The sequence below is a fragment of the Crocuta crocuta genome, unplaced genomic scaffold (genome assembly GCF_008692635.1).
Source record: "Crocuta crocuta isolate KB4526 unplaced genomic scaffold, BGI_CrCroc_1.0 scaffold580, whole genome shotgun sequence".
NCBI lineage: Eukaryota > Metazoa > Chordata > Mammalia > Carnivora > Hyaenidae > Crocuta > Crocuta crocuta.
Genome location: NW_027527940.1, coordinates 1328312 through 1348079, shown reverse-complemented (window position 1 = coordinate 1348079; position 19768 = coordinate 1328312). Strand labels below are relative to the sequence as shown.

The 19768-nt window shown below is 36.0% G+C and overlaps 1 protein-coding gene across 1 annotated transcript in view; it reads left to right on the top strand.

The window, feature by feature from the left end:
* Window positions 1-16779, top strand: part of NPHP3 (nephrocystin 3) — a 42870-nt gene extending 26091 nt beyond the window's left edge. The window contains exons 17-28 of the mRNA XM_077752359.1: window positions 688-829; window positions 2485-2649; window positions 4028-4122; window positions 5094-5216; window positions 8783-8972; window positions 9072-9313; window positions 10350-10425; window positions 11810-11937; window positions 12815-13055; window positions 14474-14599; window positions 15391-15506; window positions 16157-16779. Of these exons, the coding sequence (XP_077608485.1) occupies window positions 688-829; window positions 2485-2649; window positions 4028-4122; window positions 5094-5216; window positions 8783-8972; window positions 9072-9313; window positions 10350-10425; window positions 11810-11937; window positions 12815-13055; window positions 14474-14599; window positions 15391-15506; window positions 16157-16337 (1825 nt within the window). The 3' untranslated portion in view covers window positions 16338-16779. The remainder of the gene's footprint in view (window positions 1-687; window positions 830-2484; window positions 2650-4027; window positions 4123-5093; window positions 5217-8782; window positions 8973-9071; window positions 9314-10349; window positions 10426-11809; window positions 11938-12814; window positions 13056-14473; window positions 14600-15390; window positions 15507-16156) is intronic.
* The last annotated feature ends 2989 nt before the right edge of the window (window positions 16780-19768 follow it).

The following is a 19768-nucleotide window of genomic DNA, read 5'->3' as shown; positions in this document are numbered from 1 at the left end:
CATCTTAAGGACAAGATGGTTTTCCTTTAGGCACCTTGTTTATAAGGCAAGGTACAGTGTATATTTTGTGAGCCATAAATCAGGCTTTTGGTTTAAGCAAAGTTTATGTACAGTCATGCTGACTTAGAAAGAAATCTGAAATGGCTTCCCATATGTATTAGGCCTTTAGAAGGTTTACTAGGCCTATAGAGAGGGACTGTAGACCTCTTTTTTTCTTCTCTCTTTATATCTTCATATTTAAAAAAGAAACTATTGGTAAATATTGTGTAATATTTTAAAACAACCCACCCTATTTATTGATTTTCTTTAGTCTGATATTTTCTAAACCCTAACTCTAAACAAATTTCATTTGCATGGCTAACTAACAACACTTACTTGTAATTCTTTTTCTGCTTCCTCTATGTAGGTAGCATGTCTTACTCATTTCCATGTTCCATGATGTGCAGTAATTGCCTGAAATATAGTAAGTCCCCAGCATGTGTTTACTGCACCGAGTTAAACTGTATGCTAAACTAAACTTGATGACGCTAGCAGCCCCATCAAACTACCATTTTCCTATATCATGTTTTATTGGATTTCTGTTATCAGTTGAAGTATAAACAATAGAGGCCACATTGTTTTTATCTACGCTAGATTTTTCACAGATGTTGGCTGTCTGTAGGAAATTAAATCTCTTCTCAATTCCAGCAGTGCTGGGGGAGCAGGCAATTTAGATAAAATCCTTCATCAGTGTTTCCAGTGTCAAGATACTGTTTCATTATACAGACTTGCTCTGAGGTCCATCCAGGAGTCCATGGCAAATGATATGGATAAAGAACTCATGAAACAGGTAAAGGATAATAAACTTTAAAAGGTTTGCATTTATGTGTGAATTGAAGTAAATAGTCATTATTTTTAAATGTGTGCTTCAGTATGTTGCAAGCATCTACAGGAATGCTGGCTGCCATGGTGTGCTTGTGGGCAGACATGGTGGCTCAATAAACTTGCATTTTCCTCATGATCATTGAGATTTTTCATCTGTTCGTGTTCATTGGCTATTCCTGTTTCCTCTTATGCAGTTTGCTGATCCAAGCCTTTTTACTTGAGTTTTAATTGAGTCGCTGAATACAAATCCTCTTTTACAGAGTTTGTAAATAAATGTCTTTCTCCTGTTTTGTTCCTTGTCTTAACTTTTTGGTATCATTCAATATACAGAGTTTTATTTTGATGAAGTCAGGTTTATTAACAGTTTGTTTTATGATCTATGCCTGTTATAGCTTATTTTAAAAATCTTTAATTATCAAAGAAATCTTTTATTATCATAAAATTGTTCTCCTATGTATTTTTTCCCCTGTAAAGTGTTTTATAGTGTTGCTCTTCCTGTGTAAGTCCTTGTCTTGTGGATTTATTTTTGTTTATTGTGTGAGGAAGGAATCTACTTTTTAATCTTTTATCATATGGCTAGCTAATTTTCCATTTTTTTTAATGTTTATTTTTGGGGGGGTAGAGAGACAGCATGGGTGAAGGAGGGACAGAAAGAGGGAGACACAAAATCCAAAGCAGGCTCCAGCCTCTGAGCTGTCAGTGCGGAGCCCGATGCGGGGCTTGAACTCACAAACCACGAGATCAAGACCCAAACCGAAGTTGGACATTTACCTGACTGAGCCACCCAGGCGCCCCCTCATTTTTCTAAAGAACACATCTTTTCTGCTAATTTGGATATCACACTCACAAATTAACATGAGTTTGTTTTCTGAGCTCTTTCTGTTCCAGTTTTGCTCATTCCTTGCCTGTACCACAGTATCTTAACTCTTCAAGCTTTAAAGTCAGCTTTCATAGGTGGCTGGTCCGTGGGCTGATGTTTTCTCATGTACCCCTTCGCTGAGGGTACAACTCTTGGATTCCTGGTGTTGGTAAGCTTTCTAGTTCCAACGCCTCCCCTTCCCGGGGTTTCAGGGCTCACCTTCCATCCCAGCTGTGGGTGTGAAAACCCAAACACTTAAGTGACTGGGACTGTTGCCTGTCCTAGGTCCCCACCTCCCCCAGGGACAGCTGCTCCAGCACTTAGCCCTCTGATGTTCACTTTCCTGTTCATTTTTGGCACCAGGAGGATTTCCCTTTCTTTTTTACAGACTCAACTGTACTTTTAGAGATGTTTTGTTATATGTTGTCCTCTATTAATAGGCATTTATAGGAGAAGAACTGTTTTCTTCCACCATCCTCCCAAAATTAGAACTTTGTCATTAGTTAATCCATTTCCTGAGGCTTTAATTGTCCTCAAACTCTTTTCTGTGTGTTCTCTTTGGCATGCTAGATTTACTATATACACTATCTTATTCTTGTTTAATGCCTTTCGGAAAGTATGTTTTATTCTAAGAAATCAGTTTCTTGCTTTATTCAATCATTTGAACAATAAGTTTGAATAAGAAGTTAATAACCTTTTAATGGCTTTCTGTTACTTACAGAGGTGGCTTATGATCATTGTTAATTCACTTCTCTACCTAGATTCTCTGCCTGATAAATGTTAGTCACAATGGCGTGAGTGAATCAGAATTGATGGAACTCTACCCTGAGCTGTCCTGGGCTGTCTTGACCTCCCTCATTCACAGTTTACACAAAATGTGCTTGTTGACTTATGGTTGTGGCTTGCTCAAGTTTCAACATCTACAGGTAGACATTATTGTAATAAGGCTTTTCACCTATAAGTGTCAACATCCCATGCTATTTTAGTGTTTCAATTATAAGACAAAATTGAAATTTCAAATTTGGTACTACAGAATTTTTTTGCAATGATTTTAGGTTAAATATAAGATTTGGCTAATATTATTCTTGCGAAGTACCTTTATGAAATAGCTATTAGAACAGCCCACGTTATCTGTAGGAGACACATTCCAAGAAGCCCAGAGAATGCCTAAAACTGGGATAGTACTGCGCCTTATATATAAAATGTTTTTTTTCCTTACACATGCATACCCATGATAAAGTTTCATTTATAATTTAGGGACAGTATGAGATTAACAACAATAACTAATAATAAAACAAAACAATTATGACAATGTAGTGTACTAAAAGTTATGGGAATGTTGTCTCTTTCTCTCTCAAAATATCTTACTGTACTGCACTCACCCTTCTTGAGATTATAAAAATGTCTATGTGATGAGATGGAGTGAGGTGAATGACATAGGCACTGTGACCTAGCATTGGGCTACTACTGACCTTCTGACCATAATATCAGAAAGAGATCTGCTTTTAAACCCCATTGGGCCGTGGGTAACTGAAACTGCGAAAAGTGAACCTGGGTATAAAGAGAGACTACAGTACTTTAAAAAGTAGTTTCTTTATGAAAGAGAAAAAATAGTTTTCTTCAATTTTATGATCTGTTGATTGCTGGTGTGATTATTTACGTTTCAAGAGCTTGGACTCAGTAAATGAGTATGCCTCAGTTCGCAATCCAGCTCTTCACAGCTTAACAGCTGGGTAACCTTGAGTAAATTCTGTAAACTGTGGACAGATTTTTCCAGCTTACTACAGGGGATGTGAAGAGAATTAATTGAGATGGTCCTTGATCCTAGTAAGGTCTTAGACATGATGTCTAGCACATAGTAATGAATGTTTAGGAAATACTGACTGATATAATGCTTATCATCTGCAATACCATGGTTGACTTATGTATATCCAAATGCAAATTAAGTCTTTCACGTGAGTATGCTGTGTTGTATTTGTAGGTGTGAAATGTTTGTGATCTCATAGGCTTATCTTTCTCTTTTCTTGTATATTGCTTAAATAAACTCTTTTTGGTACTTTCTCAATCCACATTTCTGGTATTTTTAATGCATTAACTAGAAGTTTGTGTTTTAAGTGCTTCCAGGAGATTTTTATTCTCATATCAGCTTTCACATAAATATACGCTGAATTTTAAAATATTCTTATGCCATCTGCATTCTACAACTTTAAAATTGAAATAATTATAAATTGATGTTTATAAATTAATTTTTAGATATTCAGTGACTTACAGAAAATAGACTGCTATATATATTTTTTTTTTCAGGCTTGGGAAACAGTGAGATTAGAATACATGGAAGGTCCCACCATTATTTCTTCATATAGGCAAAAGCTAATCAACTATTTCACCATGCAGTTAAGGTATTATAAATGTCCATATTGTTCTTCTGTAACACATTTTATCTCTGTGTCATTTCTCTTCCTTAGCTTATAACTTAATGTATAAACACTTAATTGTTGCAAGATAATAATAAGGTGGCTCAGTTGGTGGAGTGTCTGGCTTTTGATTTTGGCTCAGGTCATGATCTCCCAGTTCATGGGATCAAGCCCTCCATCACACTCCACACTGAGCAGGGAGACTGCTTGGGATTCTCTCTTTCCCTCTTCCTCCCTCCCCCACTCATGCTCTCTCTCTCTCTCTGAAATAAAAAAAAAGTCTTTAATTATTACAAAAAGATTAAATCTTCTCCCTATTCTGGTAATGTCAAAAGAACAAAAGATTATTATGTAAGTAAGTCTTTTAATATTATGCTAAAGATTTAAATTGATTCACATGAAATCAGTGCAGGATCACTTTATTATTATTATTTTATTCCAGTTTAGTAGCTTAAAATGTGTGTCTGTGTATATCCATGTGTGTTTATTTGGGTTGATTGAGAGTTTTTTTAAATAGTTCAATTTTAAGAAAACTTGAGAGTTTGATTGATGGTCCTGATATTGCTTTATTTATTTTCTTAGATTGGTAGAGTTTCTGATTGTGACATAATTTTCTCAGTATTAGATTATATTTAGGGGGCACCTGGGTGGCTCAATTAGTTGAGCATCTGACTCAATTTTGGCTCAGATCATAGTCCCAGAGTCATGGGATCAGGCCCCACATTGGGCTCTGTGCTGAGCGTGGAGCCTGCTTAAGAGTCTCTCTCTTTCCCTTTCCCCTTCCCTGCTCACGCATGCTTGCTTGCTTTCTCTCTCTCTCAAAATTTAAAAAAAAAAATATGTTTAAAGAGTCAGAGATCTATGTCAACTACATTTTCCTTCCTTCACCACTTGCCTTCTGAGGCAATCTCATTGCTGGAAGGTACTATCAAGTGTTCTCTCTTCCCTTCTAATAGTCGGGACCGAGTGACTTGGAGAAGTGCAGACGAACTCCCTTGGCTTTTTCAGCAGCAGGGAAGTAAACAGAAGTTGCATGATTGCCTTCTCAATCTCTTCGTGTCTCAGAACCTTTATAAAAGGTAAGAAATTTATTTGTAGAACACCTTTCCCCAGAGAAACAGATTTGAACAGTTGATCAGTATAACAAAGAAAAATGGCATTTTTAATTTAGCTTTAATGTAAGACCTGAAAGCCATAAAACTCCTAGAAACAGTCAGTAAACTGCCTGACACCAGTCTTGGTGATGATTTCTTGGATCTGACATAAAAAGCAAAAGCATCAAAAGCAAAATAAACCAGTGGAACTAACTCAAACTAAAAAAAACTTCTGTACAGCAAAGGAAATCATAAACAAAATGAAAAGGCAACCTACTGAATGAGAGAAAATATTTGCAAATCATGCATATGTAAAGGAATTAACATCCAAAATATATAAGGATGTATACAACTCAATCACAACAAGAATCTCGTTAAAACTTGGGCAGAGGATCTGAATAGACATTTTTCCAAAAAGGATATACATATGGCCAACAGATACCTGAAAAGATGCTCAACATCAGTAATCATTGGGGAAATGCAAATTAAAACGTGGCTGAGCTATCACCTCACACCTGTAGAATGGCTGTTACCAAGAAGACAAGAGATAACAAATGCTGGCGAGGATGTAGAGAAAAGGGAACCCTTGTGCATTGTTCGTGGGAATGTAAAATGATGCAGCCACTGTGGAAAACAGTATTAGGCTCCTCAAAAAGCTAAAAATAGAACTGTGATATGATCCAACAATTTCATTTCTGGATATTTACCTGAAGAAAACAAAAACAACAATTTGAAAAGGTATGTGCACCATTGCAATTTACAATAGCCAACATATGGAAACAACCTAAGTGTCCATCGATAGATGAATGGATAAAGAAAAGTATATATATATATGTNTATATAAAATGGAGTGTTACTCAACCATAAAAAAGAATGAAATCTTGCCAATTGCGACAACACTGATGGGTCTTTAGGGCATTTTGCTAAGTCAAAGAAGTCCAAGAAAGACATACTATATGATCTCACTTATATCTGGAATCTACAAAAAAACAGAAACCACACATGCCCTTGTTACAGAGAAGAAATTGGTGGTTGCCAGAGGCAGAGGGTAGGGAAGGGGGCATAGTGGGTGAAAGGTATCAAAAAGTACAGACTTCCAGTTATTAAATAACTAAGTCATGGAGATGTAATGTAGAGCATGGTGACTATATAGTTAATAATACTGTAGTGCATGTTTAAAAGTTGCTAAAGAAGTAGGTCTTAAAAGTTCTTATGACAAGAAAAGAAATTCTGTAACCATGCGATAGGGACAGATGTTAATTAGATTTATTGTGGTGATCATTTTGCAATACAGTAGTTCCCCCTTTCCATGGGAGGGTATATTCCAAGACCCCCAGTGGATGCCTGATGTCACAGTACCAAGCCCTATATATATTATGTTTTATCCTGTATATACATACCTATGAAAAAGCTTAATCCATAAGTTAGGCATAGTTAGACATTAACAGCAATAACTAATAATAAAAAGAACAATTGTAACAATTATACTAAAGTTATGTGTATGTGGCCTCTCCCTCTCTCAAAATATCTTACTGGACTAACTGATCCTTCTTCTTGTGATGATGTGAGATGATAAAATGCCCACGATATGAGATGAAGTGAAGTGAATAGAGTAAGGCCTTGTGATGTAGACTTAGGCTACTACTGGCCTCCTGATGATATGTCAGAAAGAGGATCCTCTGCTTCTGGACTGTGGTTGATGGCTAGTAACTGAAACTGTGGAAAGCAAGACTGGGGATAAAAGGGCCTACTTTATATGCAGATATCAAATCAGTACTTGTACATCTGAAATTAATAAATGTTGTTTGTCAATTATGCCTTGAAAAACAAATAACTTACAAAAAAAGATAATGCTGTAATAAAAATGGGACTTAGAGAAGAAAGCAACTGGCAAAGAGGGACATCTGAGTGGGCTCAGAAATATAGGTGAAATTGGATTCCACTACAGAATTTAGAGGAGTGAAAAGAAGGCTGTGTGAGAAATACCACTCACAATGTGATGTTTAGCAGGTACATACTATGTGCTGAGCTCTGCTGATAAGCACATTACATTAACCTAACAAGTACTTATTGTATCCCCAAGTGCTAGGGATAAAACATAGCACAATTAAAAATAATAATGGAAAAAAATGTAAAAACTAGTACAGGTTCAGTGGTACCTGGAGAAAAAAAAAAAAAAAACTAAGAGAAATTTTAAGACACTTTGCAAATTGCTATGAGATCTTTTCCCAAGAGGCAAAGTAGAAAAGAATATTGCTGTTTTCAAAAAATCAGAACTGAAACGATCTTGACATAGCTTTCTATCTTACTCTTGGAGTTAAGCAGGTTTAAATCCAAACCGCCCAGGGAGGCGATTCATGATGTCTGCCTTTCAGAGCCTTCAGGTATCTCAAAGCAGAGCCTTCAGACCAGATTCTGGCGGGCTCTCCACAAAATCCAACTGGTGTTAAATTTAAAGAAAGAATTACCATTTTTCAGAAATTGTATTGTTTGACTCTTCTGGTTGTGTTTGAATTTGCCAGTGGCCAAACCATCTTTTCTCGATCAAGCTTCTGACCTCTAAAGTCAGACATTTCTTAGAACATAGCTCCATAATTTGTTTTGCTCCTAAGTGAATTTTTCAAATTTCTTTGTTATACCTCCTAAATTATTTCTGCTCTCCATTCCAACTTTTCATGTTTGCTTTGAAATCAGATTAACTCTTTAGTTTGCTGGCTCTCCCATCCTCCTAATGTCATCTCCAGATGAATACGCTTACTTTTATATTTCTATTCTGACAGTTGCCTTTGTTTCATTAGTTTCTTCTGTTCTAATATCCATCTTTTAAAATCATGATCTGAGTGAATTCAGCAGTTGACTCCATGTCATGAAATGTCTACAAAGGATTCTGGTAGATTTCCATTGGTGAGTAGCCATAATGATATTAATGATAACAGCCAACACTCTGGTGTACTTGCTGTGTGCTGTAATCTTCTTGTAGTAACACCTGAGGCAGGTAGTATTGGTGATCCCCTTTCTGCAGATAAGGATGATTAGGTAACAGAGGCCAGACAAACTGCTCGCCATCACACATCTAGGAAACAGTGGCCTCAGCAGGTCCGAGTCCTCAGTCTTCCGTCTCTCTACACTACACTTGAAAGTGTCAGAAGCTTATATGAATTCTGGCACTTTGACTCAACAGTGGGTTTTAAAGTTTGTTTTTCGTGGGGCGGAGAGGTGGCTTAGTCGGTTAAGCGTCCGACTTTCACTTGGGTCATGATCTCGCGGTTTGTGGGTTCGAGCCCCGCGTCGGGCTCTGTGCTGACTGCCAGCTCGGAGCCTGGAGCCTGTTTCAGTCTGTGACTCCCTCTCTCTCTGACCCTCCCCTGCTCACGCTGTCTCTCTCTCTCTCTCTCCTAGAAATAAATAAAACATTAAAAAAAAAAAATTTTTAAGTTTGTTTTTCGTTAAATTACTGTTTGTNTCTCTCTCTCCTAGAAATAAATAAAACATTAAAAAAAAAATTTTAAAGTTTGTTTTTCGTTAAATTACTGTTTGTTTTTTTGAAACAGAGGGCACTTTGCTGAGTTGCTGAGTTACTGGCAGTTTGTTGGCAAAGACAAAAGCGCAATGGCAGCAGAGTACTTTGATTCATTGAAGCAGCATGAGAAAAACTGTGAAGGCGAGGAGAATATGATTTGCCTGGCTGATCTTTATGAAACCCTGGGGCGATTTCTCAGGGATCTGGGCCTCCTCAGTCAGGTATGCTCAGCGGGGAGTCAGCAACAGTGTGGCTTTTTCCTGTGTGCTCATAACAGTGTTTCACTCCCTTTAACTGGCCTTGAACCTTTTTTTCCCTAGGCTGTGGTACCTTTGCAGAGGTCTCTAGAAATTCGAGAAACAGCTTTAGATCCAGATCACCCAAGAGTGGCTCAGTCCCTCCACCAACTAGCGAGTGTGTACGTGCAGTGGAAGAAGTTTGGCAATGCAGAGCAGTTGTATAAGCAAGCATTAGAAATCGCAGAAAATGCTTACGGCGCAGAGCATCCACATATTGCTCGAGAACTTGAGGCACTTGCAACTTTGTACCAGAAACAGAATAAGTAAGATTCAGATCAGTAATCCTCTGGTTTTATGATGGGGAGTCACAGTTCTTAATGTACTTATGTGGTAAGCTTTGTTTTATGGCCATGTACTTTTCCTTATCCTGTATTCTTTTGAATCCGCCATGTTCAAATATTATTCTCAGTCTCGGGTGTTTGTGGTGTAAACAGAAAACTAGCACTACAAGATTCATCTCTGGTTGAAGATGCGTGGAGGATAGAGCATGGACTTTGGAATCATAGAGTCAAATTTAAATCTGGGCCCCTCCATTGACTGGCTTTGTAATATTAAGTGCGTTAGTAATACGGGGCAGCAAACCATTGCCCACAGGCCAAATCCAGAAGGCCACTTGTTTTGTAAATAAGCTTGTATTGGAACATAGTCACATTTTTTTCATTTATATATTATCTATGGCTGCTTCTATGATTCAGTAACGGATTTTCATAGTTTTAACAGAGACCACGTGGCACACAAAACCTAAAATATTTACTATCTAGCCCTTTACAGAAAAAATTTACCAGTCCCTGGGTAATAAAAAGTCTCATATCTACTAGGCACCCACTTAATGGCATCTTTTCCTCTATCATAAATCATTTTCTTTGCACCATCGTAAATGATACATATTGGAATTTTCTCTTTTAATTTCTAGAAGTATTGCTTCACACATTTTTTTGTGTGAATTTCACATTTATATTTGACCAGAAATTAGCACATACAGAAGAAGGTGGTAGAGCAAACTAAAATTTTAGATTTTCATTTAGTTAGGTCATCCTTTAAGAGATTTGAAGTGAGTTGAGTCTGTTAAAAATCTATTAAATGTCAGCTACTTGGAGGACTAGGTTTGTTTTGGTAGATTTTGTTCTACGAAGTTTTTTGTGAAAGATTTTTAGCACACGTGACTATGATCTTTAGAAATCATGCTGTATTTAAGAGCCAGAAAAAACTTTACACTAAGTAAGGAATGCTTTCATTTGCCTGAAATGTGATAAATTGGACATATGTTTCTTTTGTTTGACTTTATTATTTTTTTTAAAGATATGAACAAGCTGAACATTTTAGGAAAAAGTCCTTTAAAATTCGTCAGAAAGCTACAAGGAGAAAAGGCAACTCGGTAATGAGAGATTTCTTTTGTGTTGTGCTTTGAAGCAGAGGAAAAGAGCATGTCTGAGTATCATAATATAGATGTACATACCTCACCTATTTAAGAACTTTAGATATTAAAGTGACTTCTATAAAAGTACTGATTAACATTTTCTTATCTATATATAATACTTGCTTAAGTATTAGTATTACTGAGAAGTACAACTTAGACTTAAAAAATGGAACTAGGGGCACCTGGTGGCTCAGTACATTGAGTGTCTGACTTCGGCTCAGATCATGATCTCAAAATTCATGAGTTCGAGCCCCCACATTGGGCTCATTACTGTCAATGCAGAGCCCACTTCAGATCTTCTGTACCCTTCTCTCTCTGCCCCTCCCCTGCTTGTGCTCTCTCTCAATTTTTTTTTAAAAAGTGGCACTATATATTATGGTATTTTGCAGTATATACATATGTCAAATTATCATGTTGTATACCTTAAACTCACACAATATTTTATGACAATTATATCTCAATAAACATTGAAAGTAATTTTTTTTTTACTTTTCTTAAAAAGAGAACTATAAAGTTCATTTGAAAGTTAGACTTTGGAAGACGGACTTAAAAGCTGCTTCAATTCTTTTCTTTAAAGGAAAAGCAAATAACACTTTTACTATATTATGCTATATGCAAATGCAGAGAAATTCTTATCCTTGAGCACAGACAGAAAAAACTATTTTCATTTTTCTAAGCTGCTGATAAATCTAAATATAGCCTGTTTATTTTAATTTCAAATACTATGTACATTTTTAAATTAAATATATTTGACATATAACACTGTAAATTTGAGGTTGTACATGTTAATTTGATACATTATATATTGCATTATTATTGCTATGTAGTGATAGCAACTCTATCCAATCATGTAATAATCATTTCTTTTTTGTGGTAGGAATAATTAAGATCTAATCTCTTAGCAAGTTTGATGATATAATACAGTATTATTGTCTATATTCACTATACTGTGCATTTGATCTCCAGGATTTGTCTACTACTTGCAAGTGCTATATGCAGTTTAAGTACCTGATGTTTAAGAGTTTAGCAGCGGGATTGGTAAATATCTGCAGGCTAATTTTGTATCCTGATCTTTTTGAAGCACTTGGGACTCAGTTCACTTTGCTAAAATATCTCATCATCACTTTCACAAAGTAGTACTTTTAATGAATTTTAAGATGTGATGCCATGTGGAAGTATTTGCATTTTCAATAATCATTGGATTCAGTGTGATACTTAAAATCATTGTAATCTACTTTAAAGGGAATGAAAGGAGCCAGGATTTCTTAGAACTCCAGTATAGTGTTTCAGAATCAAAGACTGCACTTACCTAGTAATGATTATAAATTTGTGTTTGCTTCAGTATGGATTCGCTCTTTTACGTAGACGAGCCCTACAATTAGAGGAGCTCACGTTAGGTAAGGACACACCTGACAATGCTCGGACCCTCAATGAACTAGGCGTTCTCTACTATCTTCAGAATAACCTGGAGTGAGTACCATGATGTTAATTATGAAAACAAGTGTCCATTTTGTCTCTTAGATGCAAAGCTGGTTTACGTTTCTATCGTGTCAAGCTAGAATAAGTTGATAGAAACCATGCCAGATTTTCTGTATGGTATGCTCTGAATATAGTCATATTTAACAAAGACCGTGGCAAAATTACTTTGTTTCTTTAGTAACTGAAAAGTTATTCTGTAGCATCCCTAGTATGTTTTATGTTTACGAAAAGTGTTTTATGTCAGTATTGTATGTGAGACTTTACAAAAGAAAGTTGGCACAAAAGGAGAATAAAGAATAGTATGTAGAAGGCTGCTAGTTTTGGTCCTGAGTTTATTTGTACTTAAAACACTCAAAAAGGCATTAATATTTATTCTGAAAAAGAAGTGTTTTTGGACTAACTTGGATTTCAGAAAACTGAAACCAATTTGATACTTTAGATATTGGGAAAATGTAACAAATAAATAGCCCCTTTCAGAAAGGGTTCTTCAATTAAAATTTTAGTACTAACGTCAAAAGAAAGAGTGAATACAAAAATCTTTTGAGTTAGGTCTAATAGTTTTAAAGGTATCAGAAATTTGTCTTGGAAAATATTTATGTGTTTGTTTTTTAGAAGTCAGGTGGAGAACTGAGGCAATCATCCAGATACTTTAGGCCCTCACACTATCAGGAAATAATTTTTAATTTTTGGAAAAGGGCAAGAAGGGATGAGGGGTAAAAAACAGGGAGAGGACTTTAAGCCAAATCCTTTTTATTAACTGTCTTAGATTTAAGAATAAAACTGTTTTAGTTCTCCAGCTAACTTAGGGCTAAGGATTCTTTCTTCTAGCGAATACATTATTTAAACCATTTTGGGGTTTTGTTCATAGAACAGCTGACCAGTTTCTGAAGCGGTCCTTAGAAATGAGAGAGCGAGTTCTAGGACCAGATCACCCAGACTGTGCCCAGTCTTTAAATAATCTGGCAGCTCTGTGCAATGAAAAGAAACAGTATGATAAAGCAGAAGAACTTTATGAAAGAGCTTTAGACATTCGGAGACGAGCATTAGCTCCTGATCACCCTTCTTTGGCCTATACAGTGAAGCATCTTGCAATTTTGTATAAGAAAATGGTAAGTAATCCTTGGCATGCTTACATGTGTTTTATTATATACCAATTAAGCCATAATTACTGTCAGCAAAATAATTTGTCTTCTGATGGATAGATTATTTTCTCTGAGCCTTTCAATCATAATGATCAAAATTTTTAACAAAGAGCTGAGTAGAACATTAAAAAATATTATATCAAACTTAATTAAGATACTGGTCTGGTTTTGTTAAAATACATTCCAAATACAAATGCATTTATCAGCATTCTAATCGGAACTTATATTTCAGAAGTTCTAAAATTCAACATGGGGCGCCTGGGTGGCTTAGTCGGTTAAGCGTCCGACTTTCGCTTAGGTCATGATCTCGCGGTTCGTGGGTTCGAGCCCCGCGTCGGGCTCTGTGCTGACTGCTAGCTCAGAGCCTGGAGCCTGTTTCAGTCTGTGACTCCCTCTCTCTCTGACCCTCCCCTGCTCACGCTGTCTCTCTCTCTCCTAGAAATAAATAAAACATTAAAAAAAATAAAAAAAAAAATAAAATTCAACCATGATTAAGTTTCCTGTGTTAAGCAGCCATAAACATAACAAATCACCCAGTTATCAGCAGGAGGAATCTTTATAGGTGATTAAAATGAGCACTTAAATTTCAGTTTCTTTTCTTTGCCTACAATGAAATGTAGCCATTCTTTGGCACAGGAGTCTAGCCTGATATGTTTGGAATTTTTGTAGCTGCTCTCAAAAAAAAAAAAAAAAAAAAGCCAAAGAGGTCCGCTTCCAATTCATTTAGTGCAGTTACAGAGCTGTGTAGACAAGGCCTTCAGACTTTGTGGGACCCTTGCTGGTCAACCTGGCACTGAAGTTGATGATTTAGTACAGTGATGATGCATTGTTGCTATTTCTGCCCAACTTTCAAGTGAAAAAGAAACAATTAGGAAAACCTGGAAGGGGTTTGGTGGGAAATGAGATTTTATTTTGAAATAAATTATATACAGTAGTGAACATGTTTTACTGGCATATTTTTACTTCACCGGGAACTTAGTTATAATGGGTGATCTTCATAAAAGGGCTTTCTGAATTGTCAAAGAAAATGTTTGTATATTCAATGTAGCTTTACTTACATACTCCATTCGATATCAGTTATCTATAAACTTAACCATTAAAGCAGGAGAAAATGCTTCTGAAATTCTTCTTCCTCTAAATTACTTAATAGAACATTTTATTTCTGGAAAAAGCTCTGCTCAGATAGTATTTATTGTTTGAATAGCTTTGTGAGATTTCACTTTTGTTTTTTAGGGCAGACTTGACAAAGCTGTACCTTTGTATGAGCTTCTGGAATTCTTTTTCCTCTAAATTACTTAATAGAACATTTTATTTATGGGAAAAGCTCTGCTCAGATAGTATGTATTGTTTTAATAGCTTTGTGAGATTTCACTTTTGTTTTTTAGGGCAAACTTGACAAAGCTGTACCTTTGTATGAGCTAGCTGTTGAAATCCGGCAGAAATCTTTTGGCCCAAAGCACCCTAGTGTAGCTACTGCCCTGGTGAACTTAGCTGTTCTCTATAGCCAGATGGTAAGTTCCTACATATTCTCTTTATGGTTTTAAGGTATGAAATATGGATAAATATGAATCAGATGTGACATAGTAGCAGTAACTAAAGAATTTAAGATTGCTAATGCTTCCTTCAGGGGCCTCTGGGTGGCTCAGTTGATTAAACGTCTGACTCTTGATTTCAGCTGTCATGATCTCATAATTTGTGAGTTCAAGCCCCATATTGGGCTCTGTGCTTACAGTGAGAAGCCTGCTTGGAGTATCTCTCTCTCCCTCTCTCTCTGACCCCTCCCACTCATGCACTCTTTGTCAAAATAAACAAACTTAAAAAAAGATTACTAATGCTTTCTTTAGTACTTGGGAAATTATTGAAGTTATATTTGTAAAATGGTCCCTTCCTCTTAGTGTAAAACACCTACTGAGTGTTTAGTTCATTGCATAAACTTAGTTTTAAATTTTGGAGATTCTGTACATCTCTGTATCTAATACTGTCTCTAAGCTGTGGCATTTGCCTATGATAGGTGAAACGCAGGTGTTGTACCCACAGGGCAATAAAGAAACAGGTTTTGCTTAATTTTTGGATTAAGGTCAGTGGTCACCAAGCCAGGTCTAAAACTTAGGTTTCTGACTTTCTGTTATACTGCTTCTACCATTATGTTTGATAAATAAATCAATTTTATCCACATTCTGTAGGAGATTCTTAACCTTTTTAGAGGTACTTACCCAAGTACATCAGCTTAGTCTAGAGTATGTTAATAGTAATTTCAGCAACTCCATGTATTCAAGTGAATGTTGTTACTTTTTTTACTAAGAAAAAACATACTGAAGCCTTGCCATTATATGAAAGAGCATTAAAGATTTATGAAGACAGCCTGGGTCGGATGCATCCTCGAGTTGGAGAAACATTAAAGAATTTAGCTGTGCTTAGGTAAGAATATTTTCAGTTTCCTGATAACAGCCAAACTCCATTTTTAGAACACCTTTAATTTGATTTATCACAGAACAATACAGAATATTTAGTGCCGATTGTTTTTTCTTGGCCTTGAGGGGGTGAAGGGACTGTTTTGGGTTGATTTACTTCAAGATACTAAAGTAAAGCAGTACTCAGAAGTGAAATGAAGGCTGCATAATCTATGTTGTAGAGGAATGTTATCAGGTAAGTGGTAAAAGATGGTTTACATTCAAAGCTAACAGACTCTGGGGATAATATGGCCAATTTGCTGTCGTCAAAACTAATTTACCATTAAGTGCATGATGGTTTTGCTTTTTCTGTTTGTGTATCTCAGGATGCAGAGACTTCCCTTAGCAATTTCAATGCATCCATTACAACATGGTCTTAATGGTGTCTGTATGAGGCACTGAGATATACTTCAGCAGTTCAGATAGAGAGTTTGAGTATTCTATTTTACTGGTCGGCCTGAGTGCATACACTGGAAATAAATAGAAAGGGGGAATGAGGAAACTTTTTATTCTGTATCCTATAAGGTCATATTCACAACTTGTTATTCTGTATCATATAAGGTCATTTCAAGTTGTTAAGAGGTTATATTCTCATTTTAACATTTTTTTCTCACAAAGCTATGAAGAAGGGGATTTTGAAAAAGCTGCTGAACTATACAAAAGGGCCATGGAAATAAAAGAAGCAGAAACATCACTTTTGGGTGGAAAAGCTCCTTCCCGACATTCATCAAGTGGAGACACATTTAGCTTAAAAACAACCCATTCTCCTAATGTTTTCCTTCATCAGGGACCGAGGTAATGGCAATTAAAATTCATTGCAAATGCACTTTAGGACAAAACAATTAAGAAACATTTGGAACATTAGAATTTCAAACATAAAGAATTTATTTTTACTTTGTGTGATTTAACTGATACTTGGATGAAATTGCATTGGACTACATTGAAGTTGGAGTCATGATTGTGTGTTAGTTGTTTAAAATAACTTTCCTATTGTATGGGACCAATGGATGTGGACACATTAGAATCCTAAAATGACATGAAGAATTGATCATGATGAGTGGATTGGTCTGTTCAACAAGAGCTGGCAGAGCAGTAAAGACAAGGAGTTCAAGTCCATGATTCTTTGATTTCTCAGAGCTGCTTTTGGCCTCACCATTCCTGGTCATGCTTTTCAGCTGTAGCCTGGCCCAATTCTCTACCTCAAAGAAGTTTCAAAGAATAAAGGGATAATGTTTATCAAAGGTTTCAATTGTCTTTTGTAAAATGAACTAGTAGTAGTTGTCTCTGCTACCTTTTTAAAAATTCTGCCTTATTCATGAGCAGACTGGGCCAAGCCCTCTGTTGTCCATGCTGTCTACACTGTTCTGCTGTGTTAGATGTACCTGCATAATTTGAAGTCATTAGTGCAGTAACAGTCAAGCACTTAGCATTCTTTGACCTTCCCCAAGATAGAGACATGACAGTCTCTTCTTTTTTAAATGGCCTAAATTGATCTCTTCATTTACTCAAACTCAGATTAGTCTGTTCTATATTGAAAAAAAAAAATGTTTTACAGGTTTTATAAATGTTGCCACATTTTGATTAAAACCATTTATGTATTTATATATAATAAAATCTTTAATTTTAATACTTGTAAGATTCCAACATGTTAATTATAGAGGTGAAAGACGTAATATCCATACTTCACTGTTCTAAAATAAAAGTGCAAGGTGCCTGGGGGGCTCAGTTGGTTGAGCGTCTGACTCTTGATTTCAGCTGAGGTCCTGATCTCATTGGTTCATGAGTTCGAGCCCACATCGGGTCCATGCACTGACACTGCAGAGCCTGCTTGGGACTCTCTCTCTCAAAATAAAACTTTTTTAAAGAAAGGGAAATTTAAAAATAAAAGTGCAATTTCAAGTTTTCTCACTCCAGTCTGTACCAAATTGAGTTTTGGTGACTTTATAAGGTTTTGGTTAGTGGTCTGTAAGGCTTGGCTATACACAGGGTGGTCCATGAACCAGGATGATCAGTACTAGCTGGGAGCTGATGAAAAATTAAGACTCTAGAGCCTCTCCTCAGACCTACTGAATCAAAATCTGCAGTTGGCTAGATCCCCAGATATTCATATGCACCTAAGTCTGAGAATCAATGGTCTGATTCTAAGGCACTATAGCTGTGACTTAGAAGAAATTAGGCAAGATCTTACAAAATGAACCTCCTTCTTCCACATTTTGTGAGAAGTTCAAAAAGAAAAAAGATAAAACATGACCAAAATACATCTTAATTAAACTGACAAATTACCATATACTGATTTCAGAATGAAGCTGTTAAGAGTTTAAAATTTGATTATCTTGAGGCACCTGGGATAATCAGTTGGTTAAGCGTCAGACTCCTGATTTGACTCAGGTCATGGTCTCATGGTTCATGGGATCAAGCCTATGTCAGGCTTTCTGCTGGCAGTGTGGAGCCTGCTTAGGATTCTCTCTCTGCCCTTCCCCTGCTCTCTCTCTCAAAATAAACTTAATTTATAAAAAAATAAAATGTGATTATCTAGTACCAGTCATAGTAACTTAATACCTTATAAGTAGCATATTATGTTTAATGCCTTAAAAAACTACTTTAGGTGGGACATCTGGGTGGCTCAGTCGGTTAAGCATCTGACTTCAGCTCAGGTCATGATCTGTTTGGGCATTTAAGTCCCATGTCAGGCTCTGTGCTGACAGCTCAGAAACTGGCCTTTTTCAGATTCTGTGTCTCCTTCTCTCTCTCTCTGCCCCTCCCATACTCAGTCTCTCTCTCTGTCTCTCTCTCTCGCTCAAAAATGAATAACATTGTTTTTAAATGTTAAAAAATTAATTTTTTTTAATGTTCTATTTATTTGAGAGAGACAGCGTGAGCACGGGAGGGTCAGAGAAAGAGGGAGATACAGAATCTGCAGCAGGCTCTAGACTCTGAGCTAGCTGTCAGCACAGAGCCTGTCGTGGGGCTTGAACCCAGGAACTGTGAGATCATGACCTGAGCCGAAGTTGGACGCTTAACCAACTGAGCCACCCAGGCGCCCCTTTAAAAAAAAAAATTTTTAAGCTGCTTTAGGAAATAATCTGAGATTAATATTCTAGAAGAACCCTGAAAAAAGAAAAACCAAAATAAACAAGGCATTTATTCTTTGTTCCTACAAAATTTGGACTTGAAAAACTTAAGTGGAAATAATTTATTAGTAAAAGTTACTTATGATAAAAATTCATTACAGTTGGGGGTTGATGACTTCATGTATTTCAAGAGATTTAAGTTTAAATATACTTTTTAAAGCTGTATTTTGATCTTACTACCTCTTGTACTACCAACTCAAATGTTTCCATGTAAAATTCCTACCTAAAAAGATAAAAATTTACTGGGGCAGACATCTCTTTGTATTTGAAATTCTCATATAGAACTATTATGTTCACATTGATATACACCTACCTTCACAATGAAAAAGACAGCTTTCAAACAACTCAATAATATATCTGATTGGTAGGAACCAAATAATGGTGATTATAATTAATTTTCACTAATACTTTACAGAAAGAAATATGGAGGAAAATGTGATTGGGGTAGTTAAATCTTCCTTAATATTCTTATACGATTAGTACCTTTTTGTGTTGTTGTGGCTGTAGGTATTCAAGTAGTATTTTTATGCGAGGAAACCCATAATATGTTTTTTTTTTTTACTAAATAAAACATTTAAGCAGTACATAAATTAACTTCCCATTAACAATGGGGAAGGGAGTCGAGCATAATTGTTTTACTATAAAGCTTTTGTGCTAAGGCAAATTTGGAAGTGTGTTTCCTTCTTTCATATTTCTAGAAACAATAGTTTTTAGAAATCTGGTCAAGCACTGGTTTTATTTAGTAATGTAAAACTCAGTGTTGATTAATTTCTTGTTATCAGCTCCTGTAGGTTTTCATGGCAAACAGATTGTCCAAGGAGCAATCCAGGTAGCAAAAGATACCTTAGCAGAGTTTTTTCTGGTAAATAATCCATAATTATTTGTTAATGAAATATATTAGACAAAAAATTATATAACTTAGATCTAAGATTTGATGCAGTAAAAAACACCAGCAGTGTGAAATCCCATGTTAAAAGAACAAAGGTACATTCTAACTATTATACTTTATCAAACTATATAATTTTTAAATTATAAGCAGATCTTTACCAGGGGTCCCAAAGAAATGGGATTATTTTTGAAAGGCTATGTTTCTTTTTTG